The sequence below is a fragment of the Paroedura picta genome, chromosome 8 (genome assembly GCF_049243985.1).
Source record: "Paroedura picta isolate Pp20150507F chromosome 8, Ppicta_v3.0, whole genome shotgun sequence".
In the NCBI taxonomy this organism is placed as follows: Eukaryota; Metazoa; Chordata; class Lepidosauria; order Squamata; family Gekkonidae; genus Paroedura; species Paroedura picta.
In genome coordinates, this window is record NC_135376.1 from 58,586,584 (window position 1) to 58,603,513 (window position 16,930).

At 43.1% G+C, this 16,930-nt stretch overlaps 1 protein-coding gene across 3 annotated transcripts in view; it reads left to right on the top strand.

Moving 5' to 3' along the window:
• The first annotated feature begins 1,613 nt into the window (after window positions 1–1,613).
• BTBD16 (BTB domain containing 16) overlaps window positions 1,614–16,930 on the top strand; it is a 37,685-nt gene continuing 22,368 nt past the window's right edge. For all 3 annotated transcript variants that reach the window (XM_077349985.1, XM_077349986.1, XM_077349987.1), the window contains exons 1-10: window positions 1,614–1,888; window positions 3,397–3,463; window positions 4,776–4,935; window positions 6,252–6,372; window positions 9,143–9,219; window positions 9,364–9,495; window positions 10,231–10,356; window positions 11,245–11,359; window positions 13,457–13,526; window positions 14,806–14,936. In XM_077349985.1, coding sequence (XP_077206100.1) covers window positions 1,773–1,888; window positions 3,397–3,463; window positions 4,776–4,935; window positions 6,252–6,372; window positions 9,143–9,219; window positions 9,364–9,495; window positions 10,231–10,356; window positions 11,245–11,359; window positions 13,457–13,526; window positions 14,806–14,936 — 1,115 coding nt within the window. In that variant the 5' untranslated portion in view covers window positions 1,614–1,772. The remainder of the gene's footprint in view (window positions 1,889–3,396; window positions 3,464–4,775; window positions 4,936–6,251; window positions 6,373–9,142; window positions 9,220–9,363; window positions 9,496–10,230; window positions 10,357–11,244; window positions 11,360–13,456; window positions 13,527–14,805; window positions 14,937–16,930) is intronic.

The following is a 16,930-nucleotide window of genomic DNA, read 5'->3' on the forward strand; positions in this document are numbered from 1 at the left end:
ACTCTCAAAATCCTAAACCCTGAAACCTTTATTGGTCTCTAAGGATCTACTGGACTTGAATCTAACTGTCTAGCAGTACTTAAATTTCTGCACGGTCAATTGTTGAGCCTGTGTTTTTCTTCCTTCAAGAGTAACCACAAAAAGAACAAAATCAAAAGTTATTTTTCTTTTATGTATGTTAGTTGCAGAAAGTGGCCTGGATTGAGGTGTGGGTGTGGCTCTTCTGTTGAACTGGATTCTGAAAATAATTACTGGTCTATAATTAAATGCTATTAAAGTAGAAGCATTCATGAAATTCCATTTGACTTTAAACAAAGATATTTCACATTACATTTAAGCCAGTGAAAAAGTCAATGGCTAATAATGATTCCTGGGGAAGGAACTTAAACAGGACACTCAGCTGATACATGTAAAAATCATCAGTGACTCTCATCAAACGAAACAATTGGAATTTATCACAGCCATCACCAGAAAACAAATATATTTTCAGTACAAACCATTCATATGTTCAGTCACAAATGAACGCGGTGGTGAGAAGATGACTGTCTGAATCCACCCAAAAATATCTACTGGCTGACCAAATCCAAGTCCTGGCTCAGACATGGGAACACTTGGTGCGTTTGACCATGTTACATTTCTTTATTCTCAGTATTGTATTTCTTAACCTGCTGGCATTTCATGTAAAGATCTTTGCCCATTTAAAAGGGTACAAATAAATATCCTTACCTATTTAATAATTCTTGCATGGAAGCAGATATCAGGTTGTGTATTTATAGCTTGCTGGACCAGAATACGTTGATTTCAGTTAAATGCACATGCAGGGAACAGATACTGTATTTCAGTTCTACATTGTATCCTGATGCCTTCTGATATGCATTTGACTGAATATGCCCGCTTACATTCCAGAGCAAACAAGGCTCACATAACTGCGTATCATATAAAGCTGGATCTGGATGCTAATTAATAGTTTTCTTCATTCAGCACCCAAACTGCATGCTTTGGTGGATTTCCAGAATGCTAACAGGTAAAACCTGAAATCACTAATCTTCCAAGAGAAAAGTGTTTTACAAAGCAGCTAGTCCCAGATAAAGTTCTATGCACCAGGTTCAATGTATGTGATCTGGAATGAGACGCTGCACAGATTTCCATTTTAATCCACTTTAAGATGCTTGCTTAAGCATTGGATGTTTGGCTCATGATGCCATCAGACCAACTAAACTTAATTACGCTTAAGAGATTAAGTTAGTAGCAACTAACTTAAGCTGCACCGATTTCAATGGGATTTAAGCACTGACAGACTTCTGCTGGGCTGGGGCCTTAATGATTTCAGAACACCCGCACATGCTATGATCATCAGCAAATGTAACAAAAAAAGACAAAGATACGGTTTTACATGAGTACTGCTTCTTATAAATGTAATACAAGATACAATCAGTTTTCCTATGCATATTTTCTTGTAGCAGGCATTCCTTTGCAGTCTTAATAGCACTCTTACTTCAATCCAGAGGGATCAGAGAGGCTGTAGGAAACCCATGCATCACAGGGTATGACACCACAATTGAGACAAGATGTCATAATACTCGTCTGTAGGCCTGACGGCCTTTTGTTCCTCAAGAGGCTTATAGATGTCTTGGGTCATTTTTCCCAAGAAGAAAACTAAGGTGGTGCAGAGACAGGAAGAAGCCTGTAAACCTTCTTACAGTAGTCCTTGACTATCTCAGACTGCTTATTAATAATATGACATAGCATATCTTTTCTCAGCAACTCATAAAATGGCACAACGCAGACATGTTTCTGTCTGTTCAGGACCTCGTACTTCCCTAGATTTACTCCAGATAACTAGACTTGTTCCTGAAACATCTGCTTTAAATACAAAATCAGCAAACCTGTAAGTAGTGGTTAACGTTTTGCTCTTGTGAAACACGTGATGGAAGTTGAAGCGAAAGACTTCTGCCAGAATGGGAAGCACATGAAACTGAAGATATATGAAGCTGCCTTACATTCTCATAGCAAGTCAGACAATTAGTTCCTTTAGCTCAGTACCGTCTACTCAGACAGGCGGCAGCTCACCAGGACTTGGGCAAAGGAAGAAAAAGAAGAAGAGCTGGGGGTTTTATACCCTGCTTTTCACTACCTGGAGGAGTCCCAAAGCAGCTTACAAACACTGTTCTCTTCCTCTCCCAACACACCCTGTGAGGTGAGTGGTGCTGAGTGAGCTCTAACGGAACTGCTCTGCAAGAGTAACCATAAGAGAACTATTAACTATCTTAAGGTCACTCAGCTGGCTAGATGTGGAGGAGTGGGGAATCAAACCCAGTTCTACACTGCTCTTAACCACTACACCATGCAGGATCATTCCTACCACCTCCTCATGGAGGCATTTTAAAATCTAGATGACAGTGATTGATGGGGCACCTCCTTTGCTTCTAGTTGCTAAAAACTATGGTGTCTACAGCATAAGGGAGGCATTATGATCGGAAAAGATACGGAACAGCAGAATTCTCAGTGCATCGTTTACCATGCTGCTGTCTTGGCCTCAACCTGACTCCTAAAAGCAGGCTTTCTCAACCAGAGCTTCATGAAACACTGAGGTTTCTTGATGCCCCTGGAAAGGTTTTCCGAATGGGTGGAAGTTAATTAATATTTTATTTATTGCGTGATATGACCATATATGGTCATGTTGATCTGCCCTCCCCTCCTGAAAGGGCCAGTGATGGGCCTGGACGAAGTGGGGAAGGGAGGGGCCCTGGGTGGGGATATACACAGTTATGCTTCCCAGCCATATTCTGCTTGATCGCACCACTTCTGGGGTTTCTTGAAGCTTGAAGAATGTTTCAGGGGTTTCTCAAAGATAAAATAGTTGAGAAAGACAGCCTAAAAGGATGCTCTTGTGCATCTACCTGTAAGCCCCGGAGGGACGGACCAGAACCAATGAGATGAAATTAATTCAAAGGAAATTCCATCTAAACATCAGGAAGACGTTCCTGACAGAGCGGTTTCTAAGTGGAGAAGGCTTCCTCGGAAGGTGGTGGGTTCTCCATCTTTGGAAATTTTTAAGCAGAGGCTGGATAGCCATCGGACGGAAAGGCAGATTCTGTGAAGGCTTAAGGGGGTGGCAGGTTATAGTGGATGAGCAATAGGGTTGTGAGTGTCCTGCATAGTGCAGGGGGTTGGACTAGATCACTCACGAGGTCCCTTCCATCTCTATTCTATGATTCTATATTACAAAACAAGAAACAACTTGGGAAACAAAATTGCCATTTCTGTTACGTTGTCTCCTTTATGCACACAAAAGATTCTGAGCTTTCTTTGATTCACAGTTAATGTGATTAGACAATTTTCTTTTGAAAACTTCCTGCAAGAACAGAACATTGATGGTGTCTTTTTAACCTCCAGCTGTTTGCTGTCAGCTCCCTTTGTAGCTCTGGGTGGACTTTCACCATGTGAGAAGGATATAGCTAAGGTAGGTTTGATGGCTTCACACAGAGAAGACACAAGGAGCGGAATGAAACTGGCAACTCACAAAACATTTGTGCCTAACAAACTACTGATTTACCTTCTTGACGGATATTGCTGTTTGAGCTGGGTCCCCCCCCCCTTATAAATCCACAGGTTTGTACATAAAAGTCATGTACCTGAAAATCTATGGGTTGGATCCTACAGTTCCTTCTTGTCCTCTAGTGCAGTGATCCCCAACCTTTTTATCACCGTGGACTGGTCAACACGACAATTTTACTGAGGCCCGGGAGGGGGGGTAGTCTACTAGAGGACCTGTCATTGGATGGCACTGGAGGGGTGGGCTTAGCTGGCGGCCACTACGGCTCCTCTGACTGGGCAAACGCATGAGAAGGACGGGGAAGCAAGCTGGCCTCTGTTTCTTTTTGACATGGTCGCTGAAGGCAGCGGGAAGGAACTTCATTGCCACGGAGTTGTGTGGGCTGCCCTGGGAATAAGGCACTCCTGGACATGAGATGAGGGAGTCCTAGTCAGAGCAGGAATGGAGAAGGGGAGCCTTGTGACCTGGACTTCTGCAAAGTTGGGTCAATGGTGGGCTGAAGCACCTAACTTCTTAGACAGAGCCGCGGCCCAGTACCGACTGATCCACGGACCGGACCCGGTCCCCAGACCGGGGGTTCGGGATCACTGCTCTAGTGAATCAAGTCTGCTCATCTAGCAGAAGGGAACAGTAACATTCCTGAATAATGTATCTCAGCCCCAATAGAACACAGGCATACCAGCTGTCCATTTGGGGCAGTGGTCCCCAAACTGCGGGCCGCGGCCCAGTGACGGGCCGCGAAGGCCATGGCGCTGGGCCGCGGCTCCCTCTCCCCGCCCCCCCCGCAGTAAAAAACTTCCCAGGCCGCAAGCTTGCGGCCCGGGAAACTTCTTACTGCGGGAGGGCGGGGAGAGGGAATCAGGGCCGCGCCTGCTCGAATGCGCCATGCGTGACCGAAATTGTTCATGTGCAGCACTTTTGCGCACGTGCAATTTCGGCTACGCATGGCGCATTTGCACAGGCGCGACCCGCGCTTGCGCGATGTGTGGGCAGGGCAGTTGCCCTGCCGGTCCCCAGCCTCAGAAAGGTTGGGGACCACTGATTTGGGTCACAGGGAGATTCAATAATCTCTATTGTGACATGGACATATTCATAACAAGTTTGGGCTTTTGTCCACTGCATTGGGCTTTCGCTTCCTCATCTTATTTAGTATGTCAGAACGGTTGAATACATACACACTGTACGATTTCTGAACAAAGTATTTATCCATTTCTTTAAGATCCAAGAACCTTTGAAGCAGCGCTACTTCCGCAGGCAAGCTGGACTCACAAATCGCTGGCAATTTCCATTTAGTCCAAGCTGTGATCTGCTGGGAATTGCTCAGGCTAATAAGGCTGTCCGAGTTGGTCTCAATGAGACCCTGATGAGAATAATGTCAGGTACCGTGATAACGAAGGGTGGGGGTGGGGGTGTTACTGAATAGCATTTTAGAGCTTCTCTAAGTTTTTGTTAGCTTGCTATGTACACTTCTGGCCTTCATTGTCAAGGTTGAAATGTTGCATGTTGCCAACAGAAAAATAACTTTATGGTAGAACCCATAATAATTCACAGTATTATAACTCGGCTCACCGGAATAGTCTGTGGTTGGACTAGGCAGCAGTTCCAAATTGAACCACTAGAGTGCAATTTAACATCTAGAAGAGTTCAGTTGAAAACCGTTAAGGTTAAGATAAAGAATGCATATTAAAGCAAGAGGAATATTTTGTTTTTCTGCTAGGTATATATGTCTCTCGCATTTCCATGAAGTATGAATTGAGACCTATATCACACAGCTATGCTAAATCTATAGTGCAAATCCAAGAACCCAAATGGAGTGGGGAAACTCCATATCTGAACATTTTTGATTCATTAGTATTAAACCTTCCTCCTTGTAAAAAAGTAGATTTCAGACAGAAGGATTTTCTGATAGGACAGGTTTATAGGTCCTGGGTCCCTCGCCCTAAATTATGGTAACACCCTAAATTATGGTAACAAACAGAAACTCTCTCTATGACTGTTTATGCACTGGGAATTTCACTGTCCAGCTCCTGTGCAGGATCACAAATTGGGTGCGGATGAGGCACACTAGGCCAAATACTCCCCCAGGTGGGTGCAGGAAGAGGTGAGGCAACCTGCCACAACTAAAACTCCAGCCTGCAGCCCAGCATGAAACCTCTAGTGCATAAACGGTCTATATTAGATTGGTGGTCCCCAACCACCAGGCCGCGGCTCCCTCTCCCCACCCACCCACCCCGCAGTGAGAAACTTCCCAGGCCGCAAGCAAATCGGCCGCCAAAGTGGCCGATTAGCTTGCGGCCCGGCAAGCTTCTTTTTGCAGGAGGGGGGAGAGGGAAGTGCGGCCGCTAGTGCAAACGTGCATGCACAGTAGGTCTGTGCATGCGTGTTTGCGTGCACACCATGTTTGTGCATGCGCGTCTGCAGCCACGCATGGCACAAATGCGCATGCGCACACCTGCCACGCATGTGCACAAGCGCGAAAGTGCTGCACATGCACGTTTGTGGCCGCACACGCCGCAAACACACATGCGCATGGACTGCCGCGCATGCGCAGCAGCCGGATCGCCCTCCACCCCCACCGGTCCGCAGCCTAATAAAGGTTGCGGACCACTGTATTAGATAACCCACCTGGCAAGCTTTGGATATCTGGTATTTATCAAGCAGACAGTATTATAGCAAGACTTTTTTATTCTTCCAGCGGACACCCCTGTGTCCTTGAGTGCTGAACAGAGAGCTTGGAAGGACATCACTGAACTCCAGAAAGAGACCAGTAGGCTATCTTTTCAAATTCCACCTGCAAAACCGAAATTAAAGCACAGGTTTGATTTGGGCATTTTCTCTCCTTTTTAATCATTATTCTCTTTGTGTCTTAACTATCTCAGCCCCCACAGTAACCCTCAGTTCACACTTTCTGTATTGTAATATGGCTTGACTTTCCCTTTGACATCTTTTCAAATGTGGCCTGTGTGTATTTTAGGAACATTCATCATTTTCCCACTCCAATATCTTTTTTTCCACATCACTCTGCTCCAAACAGTCAGTGACCTAACTTGAACTGAACTCTTATTTCCTTAACTTATGTTTTTCCTCTATGCTTCCACCTTTTTGGCTGGGGAGGTGTGTGAACGCCCTTTTGTACTTTTTAAAAACTCCACAACTGCTTCTGGTTCTCTCCCAGTTTTATATAGAATTATGAATTACATGTATTATTAATTACAGCTGTTTCTTTCCAGAGCATTTGTGGAGTTGTCAACAGGCTGCTGTGTTTAGTTATGTTGCTTCACAAGATATTAATATTTTCAGGACACAACTATATGTATTGTAACCAAGCCGTTCTGCAGTGTTTTTTAAAGACAAAAACAGATGGGGAGAGAAGAACATCTGCATCAGTCCAGGTTTGAAGATCCGTGATTGGATCTTCTCCCCTTTGGAGGCCCATAGTTACCTCCCTTAGGGTCATTCCACATGGTGGCAGCTGCACTGGGCTGCCTGTGGTGCTGCAGAGCTTTACACTCCACAGCTTTCTGTGTCCCTGCAGGGGACACATTTCAGTGGGACATCTGGTGCCCCACTGAAATGTGTCCCGCTGGGAAACACAGCAGTGGCGGATAGATTCTGCTGCATGGTGTGTGGGCTGGTTTTTATTTTGCAGGATGGTGGGATTGTGTGGAATGCAATCCCACCTTCCTACAAAATAAACGAAAATACCCTGGTCCGCCTGACAGCGCAGAAAAGCACTGCAAAGCTGACCAGGATGTAAACTGCATGGAGCTTTTATTCCAGTCCCAGGTTGATTCAGTCCCTGCCATCTAGACAGCATGCAATTTCCGTTTTGATTTTGCGTGATTTAAATTTTCCTTCTGCATCAAGAAGGATTGATCCAGAGAGACTGGATTTCCCTTCAAACCTCCGTGGGTTCACCGATCTCACAGTGTCAGTAACCATTCTCCGGCCCATTCTCCATCAACTGCAATGGTTGCCAGTTGAATTCCGGATCAGACTAAAGGTTCTGGTAATTACCTTCAAGGCCATACGTGGTCAGGGCCCAGTGTACCTGAAGGATCGCCTCCCTGCCTACGCCCCAAAAAGAGCCCTGCGCTCCACTGCTACCAACCAGCTAAAGGTCCCTGGCCCTAAAGAAGTCCGCTTGATCTCAACCAGGGCCAGAGCATTCTCTGTTCTGGCCCCCACCTGGTGGAACGAGCTCCCGGAGAAGATCAGGGCCCTGACGGAGCTTAAACAGTTCCGCAGGGCCTGCAAGGAGGAGCTCTTCCACCAGGCATTTGGTTGAGACCAGATATAACCAACAGCGATCAAAGGGCCCCTGCTACCCGCCCCCCCCTCAGAACACCACCTATACACTCTGGACCTGTTTGTATGTTGCAACATTGTATTGTTTATTGGTTATACAATTATAATGTTATATGTTTACAATTATCAGTTATTATTGCACAGTTATTCAAATGTTTTATAGACTGTTCCATGTATTGTTCTTATGTTATTATGTAAACCGCCCTGAGCCCCTGGGGAGGGTGGTATATAAATATAATAAATAAATAAATAATAAAATAACCACACCATGACCAGATAGTTGAAAGAAGAAAAGGCTTTACTTTAAAAATCATTCCAGAGTTACATAAATCTGAGGATCAATACAGACACACAGTGTGACAGAGAGCAAAAGAAGACCCTGTCTAATCCCGTTACCCCCCCCCTACAGATTAGGTTAATTATTGTTCTCAACCAGGATCCCTCCCTATGGAAATTAGGATCTGAGAGAATGAGACTAACAGTCTAAGACGCTGTTGTCAATTTATGGTGGGGCAAGATATCATGCTGTTGCCGTTAGTGTTGTGGTATATTTGCATTTGAGAATGAAATGGGGGCTCGCCTGTCCTCACAAAGGCCTTGCTTCCCTGTCCACACAGGCCTGCTGTGGGACAGGACCCATTGGCCCTCGCAGTGGGCTAAGGGAACATGGATTCTCCCATGTTTCCTCAGCCCAGATGTTGTATTAAAACTTGTCTGTTATAGATTAAAGTATTATAATGTTCCATGTAAAATTACATAATGTTCCATGTAAACTGCCCAGAGCTGTAAAGAATGGGTGGTATAAAAATCCAAACAAACAAACAAATAAATAAACAAATAGGCAGAAAATGTGAACACAATTGATACCATTATTAGATCTGCCCCCACCCTGTTTGCAGGAGGGAACTGGCCTCAGAAGTAGGTTGAACATGGAATTGGGGGGGTGGGAGGGGCAAGGGGGGAGGGCAAAAATGAAGCACTAGTGCAGTATAGATCAAAAGTCATGTTTTGGGGGAGACACAGAAGCCAAGTCTCCTCAAGAGGGATCCACTTCTCTAAGCCTGTTCTATCAAAATGCACATGAAAAAAACCCCTTAGTTTACCGATTAGATGGGGTTTATTATAACTAACACTTGTCAATTCTATTGAGTGATATATATGACTGATAATTTCCTGAAGGAACAATCTCAGCTCTCACTATTTCATGCATATTAAAACAAAATGATTCTAAATATATTTAACCCTTGTTTTTTTCCCCTCCCCCTTCTCTTCATTGAGGATTTTCTCTGGCCAAGGAGCTCCATATGAAATGCTTTTTTCTTATACGCAGAAGGTCACAGAAGGCTTAGAGCCAGGTGGGTAGTCACAAATGAAAAGGGGAAAAAAACTTCCTGTGACGTATCACCCGTTCCCTTTCACATACTCTCTTAAGGCTGTGAGCAGCCTGTGATTTCTAGAGATGTGGCTCCCTTTCCTAATGGTGCTCTTTGTTTCTTCAGATGTCATGCTGGAGAGCCTGGGCTTCCAGTGGGACCTTCATCGCATTTACTTATTTAAATCCCGGGTCCTTGCAGACCTTCTTGCTTCAGCATCATCTGCCTTGTGTTGTATGGACCACAAAACAAGCAAAGGTACTGAAAGGATTTTGAAGTCTGGTCGTTATTTTGATAAGAATAAAACAATTCTTTAAACTATCATGTTCTGCCCTTCTATAAAGGTAGCTTGGGTGATCTACAAAGGTTAGAACAATTCTAAAATGCACATAAAACAGATATACTGCAGCAAGCCTACACAAAATGTTAGTCCCCATAAGATTTAGAGGAGACTAAGTACCATCTGATGCAGATTCAAATGAGTAGCTGTGTTGGTCTGAAGTAGTGCAATAGAATCAGAGTCCAGTAGTACCTTTAAGACCAACAAAGATTTATTCAAGGCGTGAGCTTGAATGAATCTTTGTTGGTCTTAAACGTGCTATTGGACTCTGATGTTATTGTGCATCTGACGCAGAGTTTAGCCCCTTGAGCCCAATGATTTCAATGCACTGAGAAAAGTGTCATTTTGTTCAGGATTGCACTGTAGGACATAGAAATGTCATTTCTCTTATTAATTTTGTTTCCCATATCCATAAGCCATTAATTCTCTCCCAGGTATTTACAGGCTCCAGTTAGGAGAGATTCAGCATCAAGATTCAAGGACAATTGCATTCTCATGACATAATGAGCATACTCTGTTAAAATTTACCAGGGGAAAATACCTTTAAAAATGATTTCATCTATTTTTGAAAGTGTACTTTTGTGTGTGTGTGTGTATCTTTTAATTCTTTAAGTCTCATACAAATTCTTTCATGTATCCCATATTGTTGACAGAAACCAGGTGCTACAAACAGTGTGTACTAGCTGGATGGAAAGATAAAAAACTCTGTGCAAAGAAGCAAGTAATGCCCAAAATCAGCCTTGTCTTGGATATTAACGATCCAGATATCACTCGATATGGTAATCACTTTAACACCTATACTGGCATCTAGCCACAAATACTAACAGGATGATTCCGTAGGTTGGCAGCTTTCTATAGAAGTTATGGCTTATCTCTGTTATGTGTGAAAAGAATGGGCATGTGCAACACCCGTCCTTTAAGGTAGCTAGGTAGTCCTTTCCAATGGAACCTAAAGACAGATGAAACTTGAATAGAAAGTTAAGTAAACCAGTCTTTTCTGCCCACTCCTGCCCCTTCCCTGAGTAGAAAGTAGTATGCTTGACTTCCAGCCTCTTATTGGTCGTTTGTGCCTTCCAAAAGAATGTATCATGTATGCTCCCAAGCCCTCAGAAATTTACAGTAGCCCGGAAGGGGTCTGTTTTTTGAGGAGAAAGTGCCTAACAGTTTGGGTAATAATTTGTTCTTTATAGTTATTCCTACTGAACAACTGCTAAATGGGGAGGGATGCAGAAGTAGTTGTTATCAGACTTTAAATATGCAAAGGAGGATTAAAGCTATGCTTAAAGAATAGTCTTATTGAGAAGAGAAACAACTTTGTAGAGAAAGAAATCTGAAGGCAGGAAGAAGTGTGCTCAAAGGATTGACCCAATCAGGACACAGGAGGAGATTATCTGAAAAATACCAGGGGGTTCCTGATCACAATATGTTAACTACACATCTCCTCCGATGCCCCTGTAGGATATTCTTCATATATGCTGTTGAATCATGCATACTACACACCTTGCATATTCTAACAGCTGTGAGCTGCACAGTGTCGGGAAATTGTGGTCAGGAGAAAAAAGGGACCATTTGATTAGGAATGATCCAGTATTAAGATTCAAGGGCAAGAGGGGGGAAATCACTCATAAAGCTTGTCTATTTATATTACCTTTTGATTTGATGTGGAGCCTTTGCAGTTGCGCTCAAGAATTTATATAACTCAGAAATGGAAGTAGATGAAGAAGATGTTTTGGGAACCCTTGCTACTGCAGCAATACTAGAATTCCCTTGCCTCTTCCAGAAGTAAGTAGACATTGGTATGCTGTAACAACATGGGATTTAGATGTGCAGACGGGACTGCGTGGCAGTGCAAAATTGTGAAATGTCAGCTTTTGTCAACTGACTCATTGGTGTGGGAAACAGTGATATCAGCCACATTGAACATTAAAGCAAATATGGTTTATACTGTAAAGGCAGCAGTACCTGATGAGGTAATGATTTTTTACATAGAATCATAGAATCATAGAGTTGGAAGGGGCCATATAGGCCATCTAGTCCAGTTCCCTGCTCTGCGCAGGATCAGCCCAAAGCATCCTAAAGCATCCAAGAAAAGTGTGTATCCAACCTTTGCTTGAAGACTGCCAGTGAGGGGGAGCTCACCACCTCCTTAGGCAGCCTATTCCACTGCTGAACTACTCTGTGAAATTTTTTTTCCTGATATCTAGCCCATATAGTTGTACTTGTAGTTTAACCCATTACTGCGTGTCCTTTCCTCTGCAGCCAATGGGAACAGCATCCTGCTCTCCTCCAAATGACAACCTTTCAAATACTTAAAGAGGGCTATCATGTCTCCTCTCAACCTCCTTTTCTCCATCTTTCTGAAGCCCGAGTACTGGGACAACCCCTCCCCCCTTACTGGCAGAATGTTTTGTGTCTTTTGGCACAATTCTCTTGAATTATATATTCTTAGAATGAAAGGATGAGAGAAATATGTTTTTCTCTTACCAGCAGAAACAGCTAGCAAAAGTAACACTTGTAGGCTGCCAAAAGATGTGGAATAAATCATCTTTACTGTTACTTTGCTGGAAATAGGCCCCTATATTTTTAAGCTGGCTCTTTTTTCCAAGAAATCTGATTGTAGGTGTAATGCTAGGCTTGGCAAAATCAACTTTATCTCAATAGTTGATGAAGTAGACATATTTTAAAGACACAGATGCAATTTTCTTTCAAATCACTGATGGCCACTTTCCAATTTCTAATGAACCATCTAATACCTGGTGGTGACTGAGAATCTTGTAAAGAATAATGAGCTAGACAAACCTTGGTCTGATCCATTAAGGCAGTTCTGTATTCTTAGCCCTGAATTATATGCTCAGGATCACTTATGCTCAGGATCACATACAACAGATTATGTACCTAAACTATGAAGAACTCCTCAGAATGTACTCTTATTTTGTGGGCTTGAAACATACTTATGGGTGTCAGGGATTCTAATAAAAACAGACCATAGAAGACTAATCAGCCTTCTGTAGAACAAATGATTGAGTTGAGAGTCTGTATCTTGCTTGTTCACAAAGCAATCTCATAACTCTTTTTCCCCTCCAAAATTTCATTGTTGGCTTTTAGATATGTTGGCCTGACCTCCTTTCTTGTTTCTGTCTTTTTTACTTTGGTCAGTCAAGGAGACTACAGGAACGTATGTTAACTTAGGAATTATTACAAGAAAGGTTAGAATTTTTTCTTTAAAAATGGCAATATCCAGTTGATGGGCAGGTTAATGAAGGAGCAATCTTAAAATAAGTTAGACATTTAGGACTCAGACATTTAAGATCCCCCAAAAATCCAACTTGGCACTGAGCCCCATGAACATCTCCCCCCCCCCCTTTTCAAAAAAATGAGATGGGCCTTAAAACTTGGTGAGCACTTAATGTGGATTAGATGAATGCTGCCAGCCACAAAGGAGTACTCTCCTCATGCACCCTTGGCCATGTAGCCAATAAACAGGTGATTTTGTTGAACTCCTTTCATTAATAGATGTCTTGAGGTGCTCACCAAGTTTTCATGCCCATCTCATTTTTTTTTACAAATTCTATTACTTTTTTAAAGACACTTTAAAAAGCAATCAATGACCCAAGTTCTTATATATTCATTTATTTTCAACTGTAACTCGGCTGTCACTTGCAGCCAGCCAGTGGCCTATCAGAATTTGGGGTGAATCCATCCTGGGTCTGCACTTATCCCTGCTTCCAGCTTCATACCTGAAGAGCAGATGAGTAACCTGAGCTACACGTACTCTAAGTGATGCCATATCAGCTGTTCAACATGTTAAAAGGAAACTTTGTTTTCTGCTTCTCTTGTCTAAACCACAATTTATACGTTGCTTTTTTTTTTTTTTGGTAGGTGTGTGCAGGTCATGAGAAGTACCATTTCCCCAGCCAATGTCTGCAGCTATTATTCTGCCGGCTCCAAGGTGAGTTCTTGATAGATATGACAGAACAAAACATGTTTTGAGTAAAAACTTTGCTAAATCTGACCCATTGTGCTTGATTAGCCAGCAGGCACACAATGCTTAGGGTTAAAATGTCTCCCTCGGGCAGGTCACTAGGTATGGTCACTGAGCTGCTCTTTTTTGTTTGTCACCAACCAAGCAGGGAGGAGATTTAACCTGCTGTTTCTCTCCATTCCCAAGGCATCCTGTGGAGATGCTGATGTTAGCTTAGGTTCCCCAACCTCCAGGTGGTAGCTGGATATTTCCAGGGGCTACAACTGACCTCCAGGTGACATCTCAGCCCAGCTGGAGAAAATGGTCACTTTCGAAGGTACTTTGGCAAAGTCCCTCCCTACCCCAAACCCTGGTTCCTCATGCTTCACCCCCCAAACTTCCAGCTGTTTTCCAATGCAGAGCTGGCAATCCTATGTTAGCTCCATTGTTAAAAACACATTATTAAAGGTGGTTTCACAATGGGAATGAGCAGCAGGCAGCACCTCAGGAAGTTTGCAAGTACATAAACAGCTGTGAGAAGAAGCTTGGGCTCTTTCTCCCTGCCTGCTTTGGTCACAAGCAGAAAGGAGCTCTTTCTTTAAAAGCTACTTACTGGCTTTTCTCCCTGCATTTTTTTCCTATTGCCGCACCTAGACTATAAATGGTGAGATTGAGCCTGTCTTTGGAGGAAAAGGAAATTATCTCCAGCAAAATGCTGACGGCAGAATTGCCTAAGGAATAAATTCCTTTGAGATGTACTAACAGAGTACATAGAACAGAAGTTATTCCCTATCTTGTGCAGAGGGAGGTCTTAGCTTGCCAAGTGTAGCCTAAAAAGACAACTGCAAACCACAGTTTCTTGGCAAGTATTTTGCTGCATTCTCAGTTTACTTTTTAAAAGTATATACTTAAAATTCAACATCTGAGTAAAAGAAAAGGGTATGTTATTTTACTTTGAGCTTTAACCTGGATAGCCCAATCTTGTCAGATTTCAGAAGCTAAGCAGGGTTAACGTTGGTAAGTATCTGGATGGGAAATGACCAAGAAATACCATAGTTGTGATGTGGAGAAAGGCAATGGCAAATCACCTCTAAACGTCTCTTGCCTTGAAAACCTGTGGAATCACAATAAGCAGCTTTGCCAAGAATGTTTCCGCCATAATTTTTCTCTGAATGTGCATAGGATGTTTTAATGCCCATTTTCCACCACCAGAGGTCTCAGAGTTCAGAATTTCTTTTTCACTCCATCTTCTTCCCTTTGAAATCAGTACAAGCAGACCTCCTTGATCTCTGACTGTGAAAGGTGGATAGAGGTGAACCTTGTCCTACAGCTGGGCTCTCAGATTCACCTGCGGAAGCTGCCACTGGAATTACTGCAGAAAGTGCTCAAATCTTCAAGGTCAGTTTGAATGGGAAGTAAGTTTAAAAGTAAGTATGTGGAGAGTTTGTACTGCCCTCTATATACACTAGTACATCATATTAGCCTTCATTGGTTCTCTCCACAACTGGAATTTCAAGCTTCAGTTTCTTAAATACTCGGCCTTCATCTTGATGTTTACCCTATTTTCAGCCTTTGAATCTGACCATTATTCAAATAAATATTCAACTTGGTTGTTTCACCTTCATAACATCTATACCTCAGTCACTAGAACAAAAGAGGGCGTGCTGTGTTGGACCTCACATTATGGATATCTACAAAAATCTGCCATATTTTGAAGACTATAATAATGCTTTCAAAACTTATAAATAACCACCATGCATTTATTTCTCCGGGTGAATGTAGCTCCCAGATCTGAGAAAAGCTCCTGAGACAGAATAAAAGACTAATAGTGTAACCCTGCATAAGGCCATTTTATGTATTCACACACAGCAGGCTTCTAGAACAAATTTGATTCCTAGGTCAGCTTCTTGTACTCCCAGGGACAAACACATGAAACATTGGTTTTGCTAAAATTAAGTAAGCTTTTCTCTGGAATTGATTTGCTGTCTCACAGCATGTCTGCTAGTATAGTGATTTTCACCTGAGAGTATTTACAAAGTCATAAAAGTATATGCTTGTGGTCAGGTCAATATTATTTCATTTTAAAAACAACTTGTGGATTGGCAAAATTCAAAGAAAATCATCACCCTATTCTGCTAAATCCTATGCTCACAAGAGCTTCTCTACCTGGCATGCTAAAAACTGTCTTCTCTGGACCCAGTTCTCATGTGGTAAAAGGTAAAGGTAAAGGTATCCCCTGTGCAAGCACCGAGTCATGTCTGACCCTTGGGGTGACGCCCTCTAGCGTTTTCTTGGCAGACTCAATACGGGGTGGTTTGCCAGTGCCTTCCCCAGTCATCACCGTTTACCCCCCAGCAATGTGGTACCTCATGACTATTATGGAGAACTAGCAAAATTGCCCATTGTACAAAATATACAATGGACACTAGCCTTGCCCCCTTCCCTGACCCAGGCAGGTGCGCTGAAGCCGCAGCAGAGCTGCTCGGGGTGGAGTGGAGCACTGACAGAGGCTCCCCCCCCAACAGGGCAGCCCCTTCAAGGTTTGACAAGGTTGTGGATGAGGCTGTTCAGGGCTGGGTTTGATTCCCCACTCCTCCACATGCAGCCTGTTCGGTGACTTTGGACCAGTCACAGTTCTCTCAAAGCTCTCTCAACCTCACCTACCTCACAAAAAGACTCTTGTGGGGAGAAGAAGGGAAAGGAGATTGTAAGATGCGAAAAAGCTGGCTATAAAACCTAGCCTTCTTCCTTCTTCCCACAGTGCAATCCTAAACAGTCATAACCTTCTCACTAACTGGAAAATCTGAAAATTAGCAGGAAGTTCCTATCCTATCTATGCTAAATATACATCTCCTGCAATGCCCTCTATATCCTGTTCAGTTATGCACACTTAAATATTCCAGCACTGTGGAGGGAATCCGTATAGTTTGGGATGGCCTCTTTCACTATGATACCCTCCCCTCTCCAAGAATGCTCACTTTACTTGAACAGCAGGAACGTATAAGGTGTTGGCTTCTGCAAAATGGGCTGGATTGTACCGCTCCAGTGTAACAGGTAGGTCTTGTCCATTAAGAAAACAAATGCTGATTGTTGCTTGATCTGATGTATTCTGGGCAGAGCATCTCAAGATTCCTTCCCTGCCATAGCTTAGGTTGCAGATTAATTTACCCATCCCATTTGCATCCTGCCCTTCCTTGAAGGAGCTTAGGGTCTATAGAAGAGGAACTATGAAAACACTGCCATGCTTATCCAGTTTGCAAGTAAAGAGTCAACAGTGAGTGTAAGCAGTAGACAGGGGCAAGCAGCCATCGGAAAAATGCTATTCCATATTTATTATGGCCATATGCTAGGCATTTCATGAATAAAACAACAGAATATATAGAAGCCACAAT